The sequence below is a fragment of the Rhincodon typus genome, chromosome 4 (assembly GCF_021869965.1).
Source record: "Rhincodon typus isolate 14 chromosome 4, sRhiTyp1.1, whole genome shotgun sequence".
NCBI lineage: Eukaryota > Metazoa > Chordata > Chondrichthyes > Orectolobiformes > Rhincodontidae > Rhincodon > Rhincodon typus.
The window spans coordinates 89,355,620-89,371,267 of record NC_063335.1 but is presented as its reverse complement, the minus strand read 5'-3'; the positions used below and the strand labels follow the sequence as shown (position 1 = coordinate 89,371,267).

The following is a 15,648-nucleotide window of genomic DNA, read 5'->3' as shown; positions in this document are numbered from 1 at the left end:
ACTTCAGGCTGACCTCCTGCATTCCATTCTTCATAAGTTTGACGTCATTTCCAAACTCCTGAGTTGCCTGCATGTTTATTTGCTCCAATATGACTCGCCTGTCCTATTCTCCTGACTCAGAAATGGAAGCCAAACTGACAGCCTTATTCTTTATGTGTGTATTTTCTTGTAGTATAAAAGCTCTTTGATATTACACTTCCTGGTATCTGTGTTCTTTCCAGTGGACAGTAAACGGGCAACTACGAGTTGGATTTTTCACAACTAAGACGGTTCCAGCTGGGACAGAGCTAACCTTCGATTACCAGTTTCAGAGATATGGGTAAGAGATGTCTAACAGGGCTGCTTGTACAACTGAAATGCCGTTTTTTTTTAAACTCCATTTGTGCAGTCATCTTTAACACTGCCTTTTACAATATAACACCACTGTCACACAGTGTTGCAATGTATGCAATACATTGGATGCACTGCAACAACTCACCAAAGACTTTTCAGAAGCTCCTTCCAAGCACTCGACCTCCATTATCCAGAAGGACTGCTCCACCGAAATGCATGGGAATAGCATCACCTTTTAAGTTGTCCTCACACCATCTGACCTGGACACCCATCATGTGCCCAAATTCTGGAACAGCACACTGCCCAGAGCTCCAACTGTACCTCAGATATGACTGACAACAGGAACATGGCTATGTTGACGAGTTATGCCTGTCATTAAGTGTAGCAGTAATGTTACTGGGCGTGTAATCCTGAGATTGGGAGTTCAAGTCACATCATGGTAGTCATGTCACCATAAAGTTACCAGATTGTAGCAAAATTCCAATTTGTTTACTGAAATCCTCAGGGAAGTAAATCTGGCCCAATATGTGACTGTAACCATACAACAAAGTCTCATAGCTAGCTTTGAAATTTGCCTAGAATGTCACTCGGTTGTATCAAATTTTCATCAATGATGGATATATTATAGTTACACCCTGGCACACACTATTCTACAGTCAGTGTTAGTTGTCTAAAACCCTTTCCCTATGTCTCTTTCACTATCACTTTTTCTTTCTCACTAAGATTGTGATCATGTGATCAACTGCTTGAGCCGTTTGTCTGCCAGAGTTCCTCTAAAATCCATTTCTTTCCCCCACCCCACTCTCAACGTACACACGCGCGCACACACACACACTGCCCCCACCACCCCCACAATCAATCCTGAACTTGTATATTTGTCTAGTTTCTCTCTGTGCTGTCTTCGAGATCATCTTGACCATGAGACTACCTCCCCACCTCCTTTCCTTCTTCCTTAACCCTATTCCCTGGAATCGGTTGACCTACCCTTCTGGTCTCTGTGTTAGCTGATGTTGCTGGACCTTGGCATCTAAATCTCTCTGGTCAGACTTGTATATGCTGTGGTCCTGAAACTGCTCTTACCAAAGCCACAAACAGCATCCAGTGTTACTGTGACAAAAGGTAAACTTTCACTCCTCATCCTTAACTTCTGTGCAGCCTTCGATACATTGACCACACCATCGTCTCATGCTTTTTCACTAACAGCCTTGTCCTTTCAGTGTAGGTAATACCACACTCACATGGTTCCATTCTTGCTTAAATATAGCTAGAGAATTATTCTCAAAGCTTCTCTTCCTGTACCCACATCATTGTCTCAGGTTTTCCCAAGGATCAGTCCCTCCTATTTCTCACCTCAACACATTGGTTTCCACATGTACCTGAATGACTCCAGTACCTCCTCTTCCTTGACTGAATTATCAGACTGCTTAGTGAGATGTTCAACACTGAATAAGGAGAAATGTCCTCTCATTCGTTACAGGCAGCCCCAGGTTGTGAACGGAGTCCATTCGCAAGTCATTTGTACACAAGTCAAAACACAGTGCAGGGAAATATAAAATAGAACTCATAAGTACAAGAAATGTTCATTTGTTGGATCTTCAAAACTACATTGCTGTATGGGATTGGGTTCATAAATACAAGCGTTCATAATTCGGACATTTTGCAACTTGGGGGTCCCCTGTATTGGGAAGAAGGAACCATAATCTTCGGTTTACTACATAGACTTTATTCTTCTCTGGCTGAGGATGAACCAGAATGTTCCCAACTTTGGTGTCATAATTGACCCCTGGATGAGCTTTCAATCAAAGAACTGCCCCATTCTCTCAAGACTGCCTGCTTCCACCTTCATTACATTACCAAATAGACTCCTGATTCAGCTCACTCATTGCTGAAACCTTCAACCATGATTGTGTTGCCTGTCTTTTTGACTAATCCATTCCACTCCTGAACAATTTCCCGTGTTCGACGGTCCATAAATTTAATGTCATCCCAAAATGTGCTCCTATGTCTTAACTCCCTCCAAGTGCACTTCTCCTGTCATCCTTGTGTTCATTCACCTCCATTGGCTCACAGTTAAGCAATCCCTCCATTAGTAAATTCTCATCTTTGATTTCAATCCCTCCATGCCCCTGCCCCTTGCTATCTTGCAATCGGCTCCAGCCACACAACCATCTGAGTTATCTACACACTAATTCTAGTCTCTTGTGCATCTCAATTGTAATTATTTCTTATTACCAGATATCATATTTTGTTTTGTAATATTCCATGATACATCTTGAGATGTTTGATTATGTTAAGGTGTTATATAAATTGAAGTTTTCATCCTTGATGTTTGGCATAACCCTGAAGATGCGATAGATTAATTAGCTGGGTTGTATCCTGGTCCCTAGCTGGGGTTTGACGCTAAACATGTTACTGATTGGTATTTTTCTTTTTCAACTGCAGGAAAGAGGCTCAGAAATGCTTCTGTGGGTCTGCAAATTGTCGCGGGTACCTGGGTGGTGAAAACCGTGTCAGCATCCGGGCTGCTGGAGGGAAGGTTAAATTAAAGGACAAGGATCGGTCCCGAAAGAAAGACTCTGTGAGAATCGCTTTAATCAACCTGCAGCATGACTTATACCACGTTTAATTGCAGCTTTCTTTTCTCTCCCTGCTTACCCTCTATCATAGGCACAGTTAGATGAAAGTTGCAAAAGGGACATCATGCTTGTTAATCTACTAGAAATTTTCAAAGATGTAATCAATAGAGTTAATAATGGGAAGTCAGTGGATGTGGTTTACTTGAGTTTTAAAAGGCTTCTCATTGGATCCCATATAAGAGATTAGCATATGAATTTAAAGCACACGGGATTGGTTGTGTGCTAAAGTGGATGGTTGACAGACAGGAAATAAAACGTATGAATAAACTGTTCTCTTCCCCCCCCCCCCCCCCCCCCCCACCCAGTGGCAGGCTGTGACTAGTGGGTTACCGCATGCATCAGTATTTGGACTCCCAGCTGTTCAAAATAAATATTAATGATTTAGATGAGGGAACTAAACATAATATCTCAGGTTTATAGGTGACAGAAAGCTGGGTGAAAGGGGAGGAGAGTCTCATAGAAATCTTTGCAATTCTAACAGGACTAGACCCAGTCAACACTTGAAAGATGTTCCCACTGACCTGGGAGTCCAGAACCAGGGGGTCACAATCTCCGTATAAGAGGTAGACATTTTGGTCTGAGATAAAGAGAAAATTCTTTACCTAGAAAATGGTGAGCCTGTAAACTTCTCCGCATAGAAAGCAATTGAAGCAAAAACATTGAATGTTTTCAAGAAGGTGATAAATACAGTTCTTGGAGATAAACAGATCAAAGGGTATGGGGAGAAAGCAGGAACAGGGTATGAGTAGGATGATCAGGCGTGCTCACATTTAATGGTAGAGCAGGTTCAAAGGACTGAATAGCTTACTCCTGCTCCTATTTTCACTGTTTGTAATAGCCAAGCCATGTGGTCTAGCTTCTCTTTCCTCTCAATTGTCAGGTGGATGAAGAACTAGAGGCATTCCTAGAGAATGGTGACGGATTGTGCGACTCAAACCATGTGCTCAGTTTAACTCGGCTGATGGTCCGCATAGAGACAATGGAGCAGAAGCTGACCTGCCTGAAAATAATACAGGTAATGGGAGAGAGGCCCTTGTAATAACGGTGAGTGATTATAAGCTAAGTAAAACCTCAAGCTTGAAGTTAATTCAGAGAGGGTTGCATTGCATGTGATGACAGTGTGACTTTGTACACTTATTGGTAAATCGTTCATGGTTTAATCACGTGGACCTTATTGGCATTACCTCTCCAAAAGCAAGTAGAGTCTTGGGAAGAGTAGTGTAACAAAGATATTACTTGATTGGTAATTCAGAGTGACAGTTAAAATCCCAGCTGGTTGAAAATTGAATCCTAATTTTTTTTTTTTTAGTCTTGATTTAAATGGTTGCTTATGTAGTAAAGTGACCATGTACTTGTTGGCTTGTCACTAGAAGCCCACATGGTTCATGTGCCATCCTTCTCCTCTGGCGCCCCTCCCCCTGTCCAGCCTGTATATGAAGCCAGTGCCCATATTCATGTGGTCAGCTCATAACTACCCTATACGCTTGCCCAGTAAGTCAATCATTTCTATCAAACCATGACTAGCAGTTCAAGAACACACAGAACATCGTGAGTCAGCCTTTACCGTATGGATTACAGAGAGAGGACAGGTTACATTGGAGCTGGAGTATTGTGCACAGTCTGGTCATGATACTATAGACAGGGTGTGATTGCACTAGAGAGAGCGTAGAGGATGGTCACCAGGATGTTGCCTGGGTTGGAGCAATTCACCTATAAAGGGAGGCTGGCTAGGTTAGGATTATTTTCCTTAGAGTAGAGAAGGCTGAGAGGGGAACGTAAATTAAGCATGTAAAATTATGATTGGCATTGATAGAGTAAATAGGAATAAAGCTGTCACCTTCAGTAAAGGAATCAATAACCAAGGGGCATAGATTCAAGGTAAAGGGCAGGAGGTTTTGAGAGGATTTAAGGAAAGTATTTTTCATCTAGAGGGTGGTGAGTACTGGAACTTGCTGCCTGAAAGGGTGGTAGAGGTGGGAAGGCAATGCTGAAAAAAATTGGGGATGAGCAATAAATGCTGGCTTTGCTACCTGTGTCCATATTCCAAATGGAAAGGAAGGTTAATGCCATGAAGAGAAGATTAACAGGTTAAAATGTCTTTTTTTAAATAAAATATTAACGTACATGTTCGTTTTGCAGAACACACACTCACAGAGTTGCTTGAAGTCCTTTCTGGAGTACCATGGATTATCCCTGCTGTGGATCTGGATGACTGAGCTTGGCGATAGCCGAGGGAACTCCAGCAACAATATTAAGTTTCAGACTGAAGTACGTTGAGCTAAAGATTTGTAGGGCATGTTGCACTCAGGTGTTGTATCTGGCTGCCTGAGTGGGAAACTGCAATACTCACCCTCCACCAGCAGAGGGAGCTCAAATATTAACAAATGCTAAAAAATGGTGCAAAGTGATGTGTCATCTCTTAGAAATTTGTTAACAATGCTGTGCCCTGATCATCTCTCTTGAGTTGCCTATAGAGTAGGAGATTGAATCTGAACCTTTTGACTCAGGTGGGAATGCTACAATTCAAGTGTAGGTTCAGTGCACTGCACGTTAGCTGTGAATACAAAATAAAATCTGATCAATACTATCTCATTAAATACCTGGGAATGTGTTCTAGAACGAGGCAGGAGAAATAGTTTATTTCTCACCAGTGCTGTACCTCTCCTGGTAAGTGTAGAGGGAGCTTTGACTTTACCTATTCCATGCTGTGTATTGCACTGGGCTGAGCAGGCCTTGAAAGACCCAAAGATTGTGGTGAAGTTAGCAGGTCTGAAAAGCTGGTGCTGTGCATATTCTGCTTTATTTGTAAAGAAAGTACTTACGCATTTGACACTCCACTTCAGTTCATGTCCTTGGATATCACAATGCGGAAGGGGGTCATTTGGTCAATCATTGAAAGAGCTGGATATTAAATCCCTCTAATTCCCTGTACCTTGGAAAATCCATTTTCAAGTGGTTGCCAATACCTTTTTTGGAATTGCTATGAGATCAGATTCCACCATCCTTCCAGATCTTTGCACTGGACTGAAAGATTCTTCTCGTGTCAGCTCCAATAAGTCAATGTTCTCTATTACTAGCTCACTTACCAGAACCAAAGAGAAACCCTCCATTTGTTTAATGAAAAGTCATCATAATGTAATCCAATAGAAAATACAGCACTGAACCATATGATTCGGCCCAGTCAGACCACGGTGCTATTTATGCTCCATTCAAATGAGTGAATATTTCCATTAACTCCCCTTAACATACTCTACTGTATGGAGAAACTAAGATTCTCTCTAGTCTCTCCACAAAACTGAAGTCTGTCATCCCTAGTATCATCCTGGTAAAATTCCTGTACCTTCAAGGATTTGACATTGTTGCCTGATACCCAGTCGGTGGGAGAGACCAAGTCAGCTGGGTCCCAGTTCTGCAGTGTGAAGGATTGGGTCCTCCACACTATGGTGCTCCTGTAACAGAGAATCAAGATAAAAGTACAAAACATTGAGAATTTTAACATGGAAGAAAAAACTTGGTTGAAGTTCAGTTACAATGTGGAGTGTGGTCCTTCAGTTTACTATCATGTTGAAATGTGTGGGGATGAGTGAAGTCGGTAGGTGGAATTGTGAAAGAAAGCTTAGCTTTTTGAAGGAAGACTGATATTGCTAAAGAATTCTACCTGTTTCTGCAAGTGAGTCTCCGGAATATGAGAATAGCTTTAACTGTAGAGTTGTTCACTTGTCTTCACAGATCATGAAGACCCTGGAACTGCTACCAATCTCCACCAAGAATATGTTAGAGGAAAGCAAGCTCCTGCCTATTATTCAGCGTTGGGCTCAAACAAAGGCCTCCGCTCCTCAGATCAGCGAGGCAGATGGTTACTCGAGTGAAAATACCTCCCGTGCACAAACACCGCTGAACACACAGGATCCTGCGTTGAAGCAGAGCACCGAAGCTGACACTGACCCCTCCAAAAAACTGGTGATGAAGAGGCTGAAGATCATGAGTGAGAACAGCATGGACAGTGGCCTCTCTGACACGAGTAAAGCCTCCGATGGAGAGGTCGAGGTCAAAGAGGTGAAGGACGAGGTTGTTACTACGATTGAACCGTTGCCATGCCTACCGCTGGACGAAGAGGAGCCACCAGGCCAGGTGCCAGCTGATGATGGAGAGGGCCAAGAGACGGACCCTGCTTCAAAAACGACCAATGGGACAAAGCTGGAAGAGGGGATCTTGGTGGAGACACCGTCGCAGGATGAAGAGGAAGGCGTTTCTGATGCAGAGAGTGAGCGAAGCCAGGAACAACCCGGTAAAATTGAAGATGTGAGTGAGCTGGCAATGAAACTGCTTGATGTCTGGAAGGACCTGAAGGTAAGTGCTAACAGTTGAAGGGGTTAAAGTTGAAACTAATTCATGGAGACATGAATTACAATATTTCAGGGAGTGCATGGCCAGTAGCCTCCCTTGGGTGGAAGCAGTTGGTACGATATTGATTCACTCAAATACAAATTAGGACAGTTGCTTTCTAAAAAGATAAGTGTGGAGCTGGAGGAACACAGCAGGCCAGGCAGCATCAAAGGAACAAGAAAGCTGACTTTTCAGGTCGGGACCCTTCTTCAGAAATGAGGGGGAAGGGAGCTCTGAAATAAATAGAGGAGGGGTGGAGCTGGGGAAGGTAGATGGGATGGTGATAGGTGAGTGCAGGTAGGGAGTGGTGGAACAGGGAAGACAGTAGCATAGTGGTAACGTCACTGGGCTAGTAATCCAGAAACCTAGGGGAATGCACTGGGGTCACGGGTGCAAATCCTACCACGGAAGATGGTGAAATGTGAATTCTGTATAAATCTGGATTTAATAGCTGGCCTAATGATGACCACTGCCAATTGTTGTAAAAGCCCATCAATGTGTCCTTTAGGGAAGGACATCTGCTGTCCTTAGCTGATCTGGCTTATATATGATTCCAGATCCACACCAGTGTGGTTGACTCTTAAGATGTCCTCTGGACGTTTAGCGATGGGCAATTAATAGACAAATTGGCCTAGCCAGCAATGCACTCGTCTCATGAACAAATAAAAAGGAATAGTTGAATCTGAATATAACAAAAATGTGGCTGAGGATTTCAGCAGCAGATGCACTGAGACAGTGGCAGAGTCAAACCATGTTGCATGCGAAACCAACAGACCGTGCACAAGCGATTAGGATGCTTGACCACATGGCAGTCATAGAGGGGACACGCACTGCAATAAGTCAGCCGTGTAGGCCAAGCAAAAACGAGGGAACATCTTTCTTGTGTTGTCCAGTGCATTTGTGCAAGAAAATGAGAGCGGCCAGTGCTGGATTGTGTTATGATCTTTCAGTCCCTGGCCCCATGGTTCAAGAATCTATTGCCACACCTTCATAGGCCAATTGGGGTTATATATTATAGGGCTTATATGTTTCTAGATTTGGGTAGGAGTTGCACGAGAGGGACGTATAACTAATGTTCTGAATTGTGAATGAGAAGTTTGGATCCCATCATCAACCTGATTTCTGCGCAATGAAGTTGCTCTAAGCGTGTCAGACCTTCTCTGTGTAATCAATAGTTTGTAAGGTTGAGACCCGTTGCTGAGTTATAAGTAGCGGTGAACAGTGCTATATTGCCACTTTCAGTCTGGATTAACATCCCAGCTGGAAGCAGGCCATTTGGCCCATCGCATCCACATTGACCCTCTGAAGAGCATCCCACTCAGACCCACTCCACTACCCTATCCCTGTAACCCTGCATTTCTCATGGCTAATCCACATAGTCTGCCCATCCCTGAACACCATGGGCAATTTAGCATGGGCAATCCACCTAACCGGCGCATCTTCGGACTGTGGAAGGAAACTAGAGCACCCTAATGATGGAACAGAACTAGGGCACAGTTTCAAAATAAGTCTTCTATTTAACATGAAGATGAGTAATTTCTTCTTTCAGAGGGTTGTTAATCTTAATCTCGAGAATTGTGTGCACCAGAGAACAGTGGAGCCTGGATCACTGAATATATTCGAGGCTAAGTTAGACAGAATTTTGGTCTTCATTGATTATAGGGGATAGCTGGGAAAGGGGAATTGAGGGCACAGTTCGATCAGTCATGATGTTATGAACTGGTGGAGCTCGCTCAAGAGACCTATTTCCTGTGTTTAGTAAGTGCCTTTCTTCCAATGAGAAAACAACAAATTAAGGTCTTGTCCAACTGTCCAGGTGGATGTTAAAGATCCCATGGCACTAACTGAAGAATTGTAGAAAGATTCATTCTGGTATACCAGACGACATTTGCCTTTCATCCAAAAATAGTTTGTAATTCTTAGCCTTGGTGCCAAACTATGAGACCTTGCACCATGGAAAATAGCTGCCACATTCCCCAACACAGCATTCCCTGTTGCAAGGATAACTTTGAGATGTGATTGTTTGATATAAATGCCTGTTTCTGACTTTGCTAACTTTGTTAATTAGGAAGTGTACAGAATTCCCAAGAAGGATCGAAGCCAAACAGAACGGGAAAGTACTGGTATGTATGACAGAGGCTCCTTGCTCTATTGGCTCCTTGATTTCTCTGGCCCTCTATGGTATGTAATTTGTCTGTTTGGTTCTGGAGATGGATGTGAAATATTTATTCAGTGATTCTGCCGTTTCCTCATTCCCTAGATCATTTATTGGTCTCTGTCTCTAAAGCACCAATATTTAATTTCGCCATCCTTTTACCATACATGGTGTAACCATTTAATAAGTTCATATGATTCTCAGTGACCTTTTGACATGCTGTGTCCCTGCCACCTTTAAGCAAGAGTAATTTGTGTAATCCCGCTACTCCACCTTTTCTCTGTGATCCTTTTGTAAAACCTCCCAAATCTGTTCTTATATTCCAGATTGGTTTACTTTCATCATATTTTTCCCTTTTTGTTAATTGTCACCTTATTCTGGTTTCTAGGACTATTCCAATCCTCAGGCTGTCTACTATTCTTAATGACACAGTAAATTTATTTTTCCTTACCGGGGATGTAGGTATCACTGGGCTGGGCCATCCATTTGTTACACATCCCCAATTTCCCTTGAATCGACTGGCTAGCTAGATCATTTCAGGGTCGCACGTAGACCAGACTGGGTAGGAACAGCAGATTTCCTTTCTTTAAAGGACATTAGTGAACCAGATGGGATTCTAACAGTTTACAATAGTTACATAGTTGCCATTAGTCTGGTTTTTAGTCCTGATTTTTATTGAATTCCGATTTCATCATCTGCAGTGGTGGGATTCAAATCCATGTTCCAGAAAATTAGCCTGGGTTCTGGATTATTAATCTATGAAAATTACCACAATGCCACTCTGCTCCTTGGTATCTAGCGCTGAGTTCAGCTTTTAGACTGGACCTGCAGATAGCTTCTTCCAGAAGCTATCATTCACCTATTTAAATATTCTCAGCTTTAATTACCTCTTCAGTGTTTTATCCTAACACTTCTGGCCTAGGATTAACACTATCTCCTCATTCTAAGGTAACCTAATTCGCTATATATCCTTCTCAGGAGAGCAGGTCTCCACAATCATCATATTGCAAGGACTTCACAGGACTTAAGATAAAGAAGCAAAACCAAATCTACTTCTCTAAGCTATAGGTGTTTCTAAAAGTTCTAGCCATTTCTAGCAAACCTCCTGATCCCATTATTGATCTTGCTGGGTCACCAAAACAATTGAAAATAAACAAAAGTCTGTAGGTGATGCACAAATCTCAGATATTCTTTAAGTATATTAAAGGGAAAAGAATAACTAGCAAGAGAATAGGACCCCACCCCACCAAGGACCAAAATGGACATTGTATGTGTGGAACCACAGGAGCTGGGCAATGTCTTCAATGAATATTTCTCCTCTGTGTTTACCGTGGAGAAAGACATGAAGACTTGGGAACTTGCTGGTGATATCTTGGAGACCGTCCATATCACAGCAGAGGAGATGTTGGCTGTATTAGAATGTATGAAGGTGGATACATCTCCTGGTCCTGACCAGACATATCCAAGAATGCGACCAGAGGCTAAAGAAGAAATTGCGGGGGCCCTGGCTGTTGTGTTTGCTCTTCGTTAGCCATGGGTGAGGTCCCGGAAGATGGAGGGTAGCGAATGTTGTGCTCTTATTCAGGAAGGGCTGCAAAGAAAAACCTGGGAATTACAGACCAGTAAGCTGAACATCTGTGGTAGGTAAGTTACTTGAGAAGATTCTGAGGGATAAGGTACACATGCATTTGGAAAGGCAGGGTTTGATTAGGAATAGTCAGTATGGCTTTATGTGTGGGAGATCACGCCTCACAATTTTGTTAGACTTTTTTGATGAAGTGACCAGGAAGGTTGATGAGGGCAGGTGGGTAGACGTAGTCTACATGGATTTCAGTAAAGCCTTTGATAAGGTTCCACATGGCAGCTGCTCTGGAAGGCTAGATCACGTGGAATCCAGGGAGAGCTGGCAGTCAGATACACAATTGGCTTGATGGTAGGAAGCAGAAAGTAATAGTGGAAGAATGCTTGTCTAACTGGAGGCCTGTGACTAGTGGTGTGCCTCAGGGGTCAGTGCCGGGCACATTGCTGTTTGTTATCTACGTCAATGACTTGGATGAGAATGTACGAGGCGTGATTAATAAGTTTGTAGATGACACTAAAATGGGCGGTATCATGGACAGTAAGAAAGATCATCAGAAATTGCAGCAAGATCTTGATCAGTTGGGGAAGTAGGCCGAGAAATGACAAATGGAGTTTCATATAGATGTGTGGGGTGTTGTGTTTTTGAAAAGTCAAATCAAGGTAGGACTTTCATGGTGAATGGTAGGGCCTTAAGGAGTGTAGTGGAACAGCGGGACCTTGGGATTCAGGTGCACGGTTCTCTGAAAGTGGAGTCACGTGGACAGGGCAGTGAAGAAGGCGTTTGGCACACTGACCTTCGTCTGTCAGGGCACTGAGTACTGAAGTTGGGAAGTTATGTTGCAGTTGTACAGGACATTGGTGAGGCCGCAACTGGAGTATTGTGGTCAGTTTTGGTCATCTTGCCATAGGAATAATGTTATTAAACTGGAAAGAGTGCGGAAGAAATTTACAAGGATGTTGCCAGGACTGAGTTATAGAGAGATCTTGGACAAGCTAGGACATTTTTCTTTAGAGCGTAGGAGACTGAGGGGGGATATTACAGAAGTGTATAAGATCATGAGAGGCATGGATAGGGTGAATGCAGTCTGCCTTTTTCCCAGAGTTGGAAAATCGAGGACTAGAACGCATCAGTTTAAGGTAAGGGGGAAGGAATAAATGGGAACCTAAGGGGCAACGTTTTTTGACAGAGGGTGGCGCACACATGGAATGAGCTGCCAGCGGAAGTGGTTGAGATGGATACATTAACAACATTTAACGGGCACTTGGACGAATACATGGATAAGAAAGGTTTAGAAGGATATGGGCCGAGTGCAGGGAAATGGGGTTAGGGTGGATGGGCATTTGTGTCGATATGGACTAATTTAGGCCGAAGGGCCTGTCTCCGTGCTGTGGGACTCTGACTCTGTGAAAGCCCTAAAGCCAGGCCTCTCAAAAATTCTTTTTTAGAAGAAATCACAATGGTTACAGAAATACTTAGAAATTAATTATTAATTTCAGGCACACTCAAGTTCTACCAGTTACTTAGTTAAAAATCAGAAACCTAAGTGTGAAATAAATGATTTTGAATATATACATAAATCACAAGGTTTACGTCATAATATTGATCTGTCAGTATACAAAGTGGGTGGTGCAAATCAAGCGAGTAGCCACTTCTGTTTGCTGACTGTTCATTAATCTTTAGGTTTTGGATGCAGAGGATGCAGCTGTTATTCTCCCATCAACCTGACCCATTCACTGCCTGTAGTCAAAATGACGTGGAGATGCTGGTGCTGGCCTGGGGTGGATAAGGTCAGAACTCACATGACACCAGATTATAGTCCAACGGGTTTATTTGAAATCACAAGCTTTCGAAGCACTGCTCCTTCGTCAGGTCAACAGGAGCAGCTTTCCAAAAGCTTATGATTTCAAGTAAACCCGTTGGCCTATACACTGGTGTCGTCTGACTTCTGATATATCGTCTACGTGAGGTACCTAGGTGTTTGTGTGAGATGGAGATGGGGTGTACTGTCAGTATGACTATCTCTTTTCCCCCTTTGTCCATCCCACCAAAACAACAACTTACAATTATTTAGCACTGCTATCCAACTAAAAGAGAAAAGATCAAGCAGATTGACCGAAAACCTAACAGTGTCTAGGACAGGATCTCTAGAGCATTCATCTGAAGCTGATGAAGGCATGGCTTTCAATGGTAGTGAAGGAGGGGGGAAATGCACCACAAGCAAGAATCGGAGGAACATAGTGTTTAGATGTGATGTTTTAGAGCTGGGCAAGTTCACCGAGAAAAGGAGAGGTGACAAAATGGAGCGATTTAACCACAAGTTGTGAATTTAAAACTTGAGGCATTGAGAAACTGAGCTAATGTATTTCATTTTTTATTCATTCATGGGATAATTGTCGCTGGCTGGGCCAGCATTTCATATCAATCCCCAGTTGTTAAGAGTCAACCACATCACTATGGGTCTGGAGTCACATATAGGCGAGACCGGGTAAGGATAGCAGTTTCCTTCCTTGAACGACAATAGGTAAGCAGATGGGGATTTCCAACAATCAGCAATGGTTTCATGGTCATCAATGGGCTCTTAATTCCAGATTTTGTTTATTGAATTCAAATACACCATCTGCCATGGGATTCGAACCTGGGTCCCCAGTAACGTGGGTCTCAGGATTAATAGTCTAGCGATAATACCGCTTGGTCAAAAAGAGACATAAGAGTATTGAAATTGGAGATGGCAAAATCTTGTTAAAGGCTTTTTAGCAGAAGATTGACTGAAGTGGCAGAGGTAGATAGTCTTTGTGATGGAGAGAATATGAAGTCGAACACAATTCAGAGTCAGATAAGATGCTAAGTTTGCAAAGCCCAGTTCAACCAGAGATTTTAGTCACACAAGGGTTGTGGTGTCACTGTCCAAACTGTGCTTAATGTTGAACTGAAGGAAGTGGTGGACAATCAGGACCAGATGTCAGGGCTGGATGTCTGATGCCACAGGAGCAGTGGGAAGGTCAAGAGAGGCAGTGATGATTTAATTCTGGATGTTGTTGATGTACATGTGAAAACTGACCCCATGTCTATAAGAGATGTCGTCAAAGGCAGAATGTGGACAAAGATGGTGGGGGGAGAGGGCTTGAGGATTGACTGTTAGCGAACTCCAGCAGTGACAATGAGACGGTAGGCAATCACTGAAGGTGCTTTGAGTTTAGGGTGAAGCCAAACACATTAGTCCCACTGAACTGAACAACAGAGGAAAGGCACTCAGGAAGGTGGCATTGTTGACCATTTAGGAATCTGCCAATCTGACCTCTTGCAGAGGACACTGGGATTCATCCACCATGATCAGAGTCACGGAATATTGTGTGACAAAGCACAAGCTTGATCAGAGGAAATTCCAACAAAAGGATGGATAAAGAGTTGTGGAAAAGATGGTGACAAATTCTTTAGGCATTAACATATTCAGTGAGTGTAAAACGAGGTTGGAGATCACAAACTAAGGGTTTGAGGGTGGGATTTTGATGAGGCTGTCAAGATGGAATTTTTTTTTTTAGAGGGAACCATTCACAACAGAGAGGAGTTGGGAGCTCACAGGGAAAGGGTCTGAAAGAGCAGGGGAAAGGTTTCATTGAAAGTGATATGTTTGGTGATGACAAGAGGGGAAGAGCTCAAGTGTGCCAAGGATTTTATTGTGGGGCTGGGGCATAGGATTGGGTTTGGCTTGGTGATGAGGAGAAATTTAGCATCCAACTAAATATCTCTCTTGGTGACCAGAAATTCACAAGCCCCTTGTAGATTTGGTGGAGCTGATCAAGACTGATCTGGCGAGGCTAGATCGTAGCAGTGAAGGTTTGCTGGGGTGGGGAGGATGGCAAAGTGAATCAATAGCTGCAGAGTTGTTGTGGCGAGTGGAGATCTAACAGGGTGGTAATTCTGCACTTGAATTACTGTTTGACTCACTATACCAGCTGTACCTGACCTGGTTATTTGGCAATCTAAAATCAGGGGAAGGAACTACTAGCTTAGCATCTATTATAGCAGGGCTAGTTTAAGATGTGGCATTTGGCAGTGTTTGTTAGCATGGGTACACAAAAGGAGGTGCTTGCTGTTAGCATGGGGATCTCAGCCAGGGTGGGCAAGGAAGTCTACACCATCAATGTTGTTGTTCTCGGTTCACCACCTCGGGAAGCCGGTGGGCTTAATTTAAGTAGAGTTTTATTTTAAGAGAGAAATAAGAGCGAGAAATGGGAACAAAATGGAACTAAAAATTCATTTTTTGTTGACTTGCTAGTTGCTTTCTCAATCCCAATTAAAAGTTCTTCTCTTGGAGAGATCCTGAAGATTTGTTGCTGTGTTTTTTTTTGTGTTCTAGAGCGCAGCAGGGATGGGGCGTCACAGAAGGATGTTTCTCAGGTTCCGAAGACTCCAGTAAACGTGGGTAAAGAAAAGGATGCTGACAAGACACTTAGCAAAGATCGTAAAAAACGTAAACCAGCAACTTCGCCACCACCTTCAGCCTATGAGAGAGAAGGACTGAAAAGATCTGTCCCAGATGAAAGGCAAGCTTATTT

The 15,648-nt window shown here is 43.1% G+C and overlaps 1 protein-coding gene across 5 annotated transcripts in view; it reads left to right on the top strand.

The window, feature by feature from the left end:
• Window positions 1–15,648, top strand: part of setd2 (SET domain containing 2, histone lysine methyltransferase) — a 90,858-nt gene that overhangs the window by 55,624 nt on the left and 19,586 nt on the right. For all 5 annotated transcript variants that reach the window (XM_048595726.1, XM_048595725.1, XM_048595724.1 and 2 more), the window contains exons 9-15: window positions 222–319; window positions 2,776–2,911; window positions 3,850–3,984; window positions 5,109–5,237; window positions 6,699–7,319; window positions 9,424–9,478; window positions 15,450–15,636. In XM_048595726.1, the coding sequence (XP_048451683.1) occupies window positions 222–319; window positions 2,776–2,911; window positions 3,850–3,984; window positions 5,109–5,237; window positions 6,699–7,319; window positions 9,424–9,478; window positions 15,450–15,636 (1,361 nt within the window). The remainder of the gene's footprint in view (window positions 1–221; window positions 320–2,775; window positions 2,912–3,849; window positions 3,985–5,108; window positions 5,238–6,698; window positions 7,320–9,423; window positions 9,479–15,449; window positions 15,637–15,648) is intronic.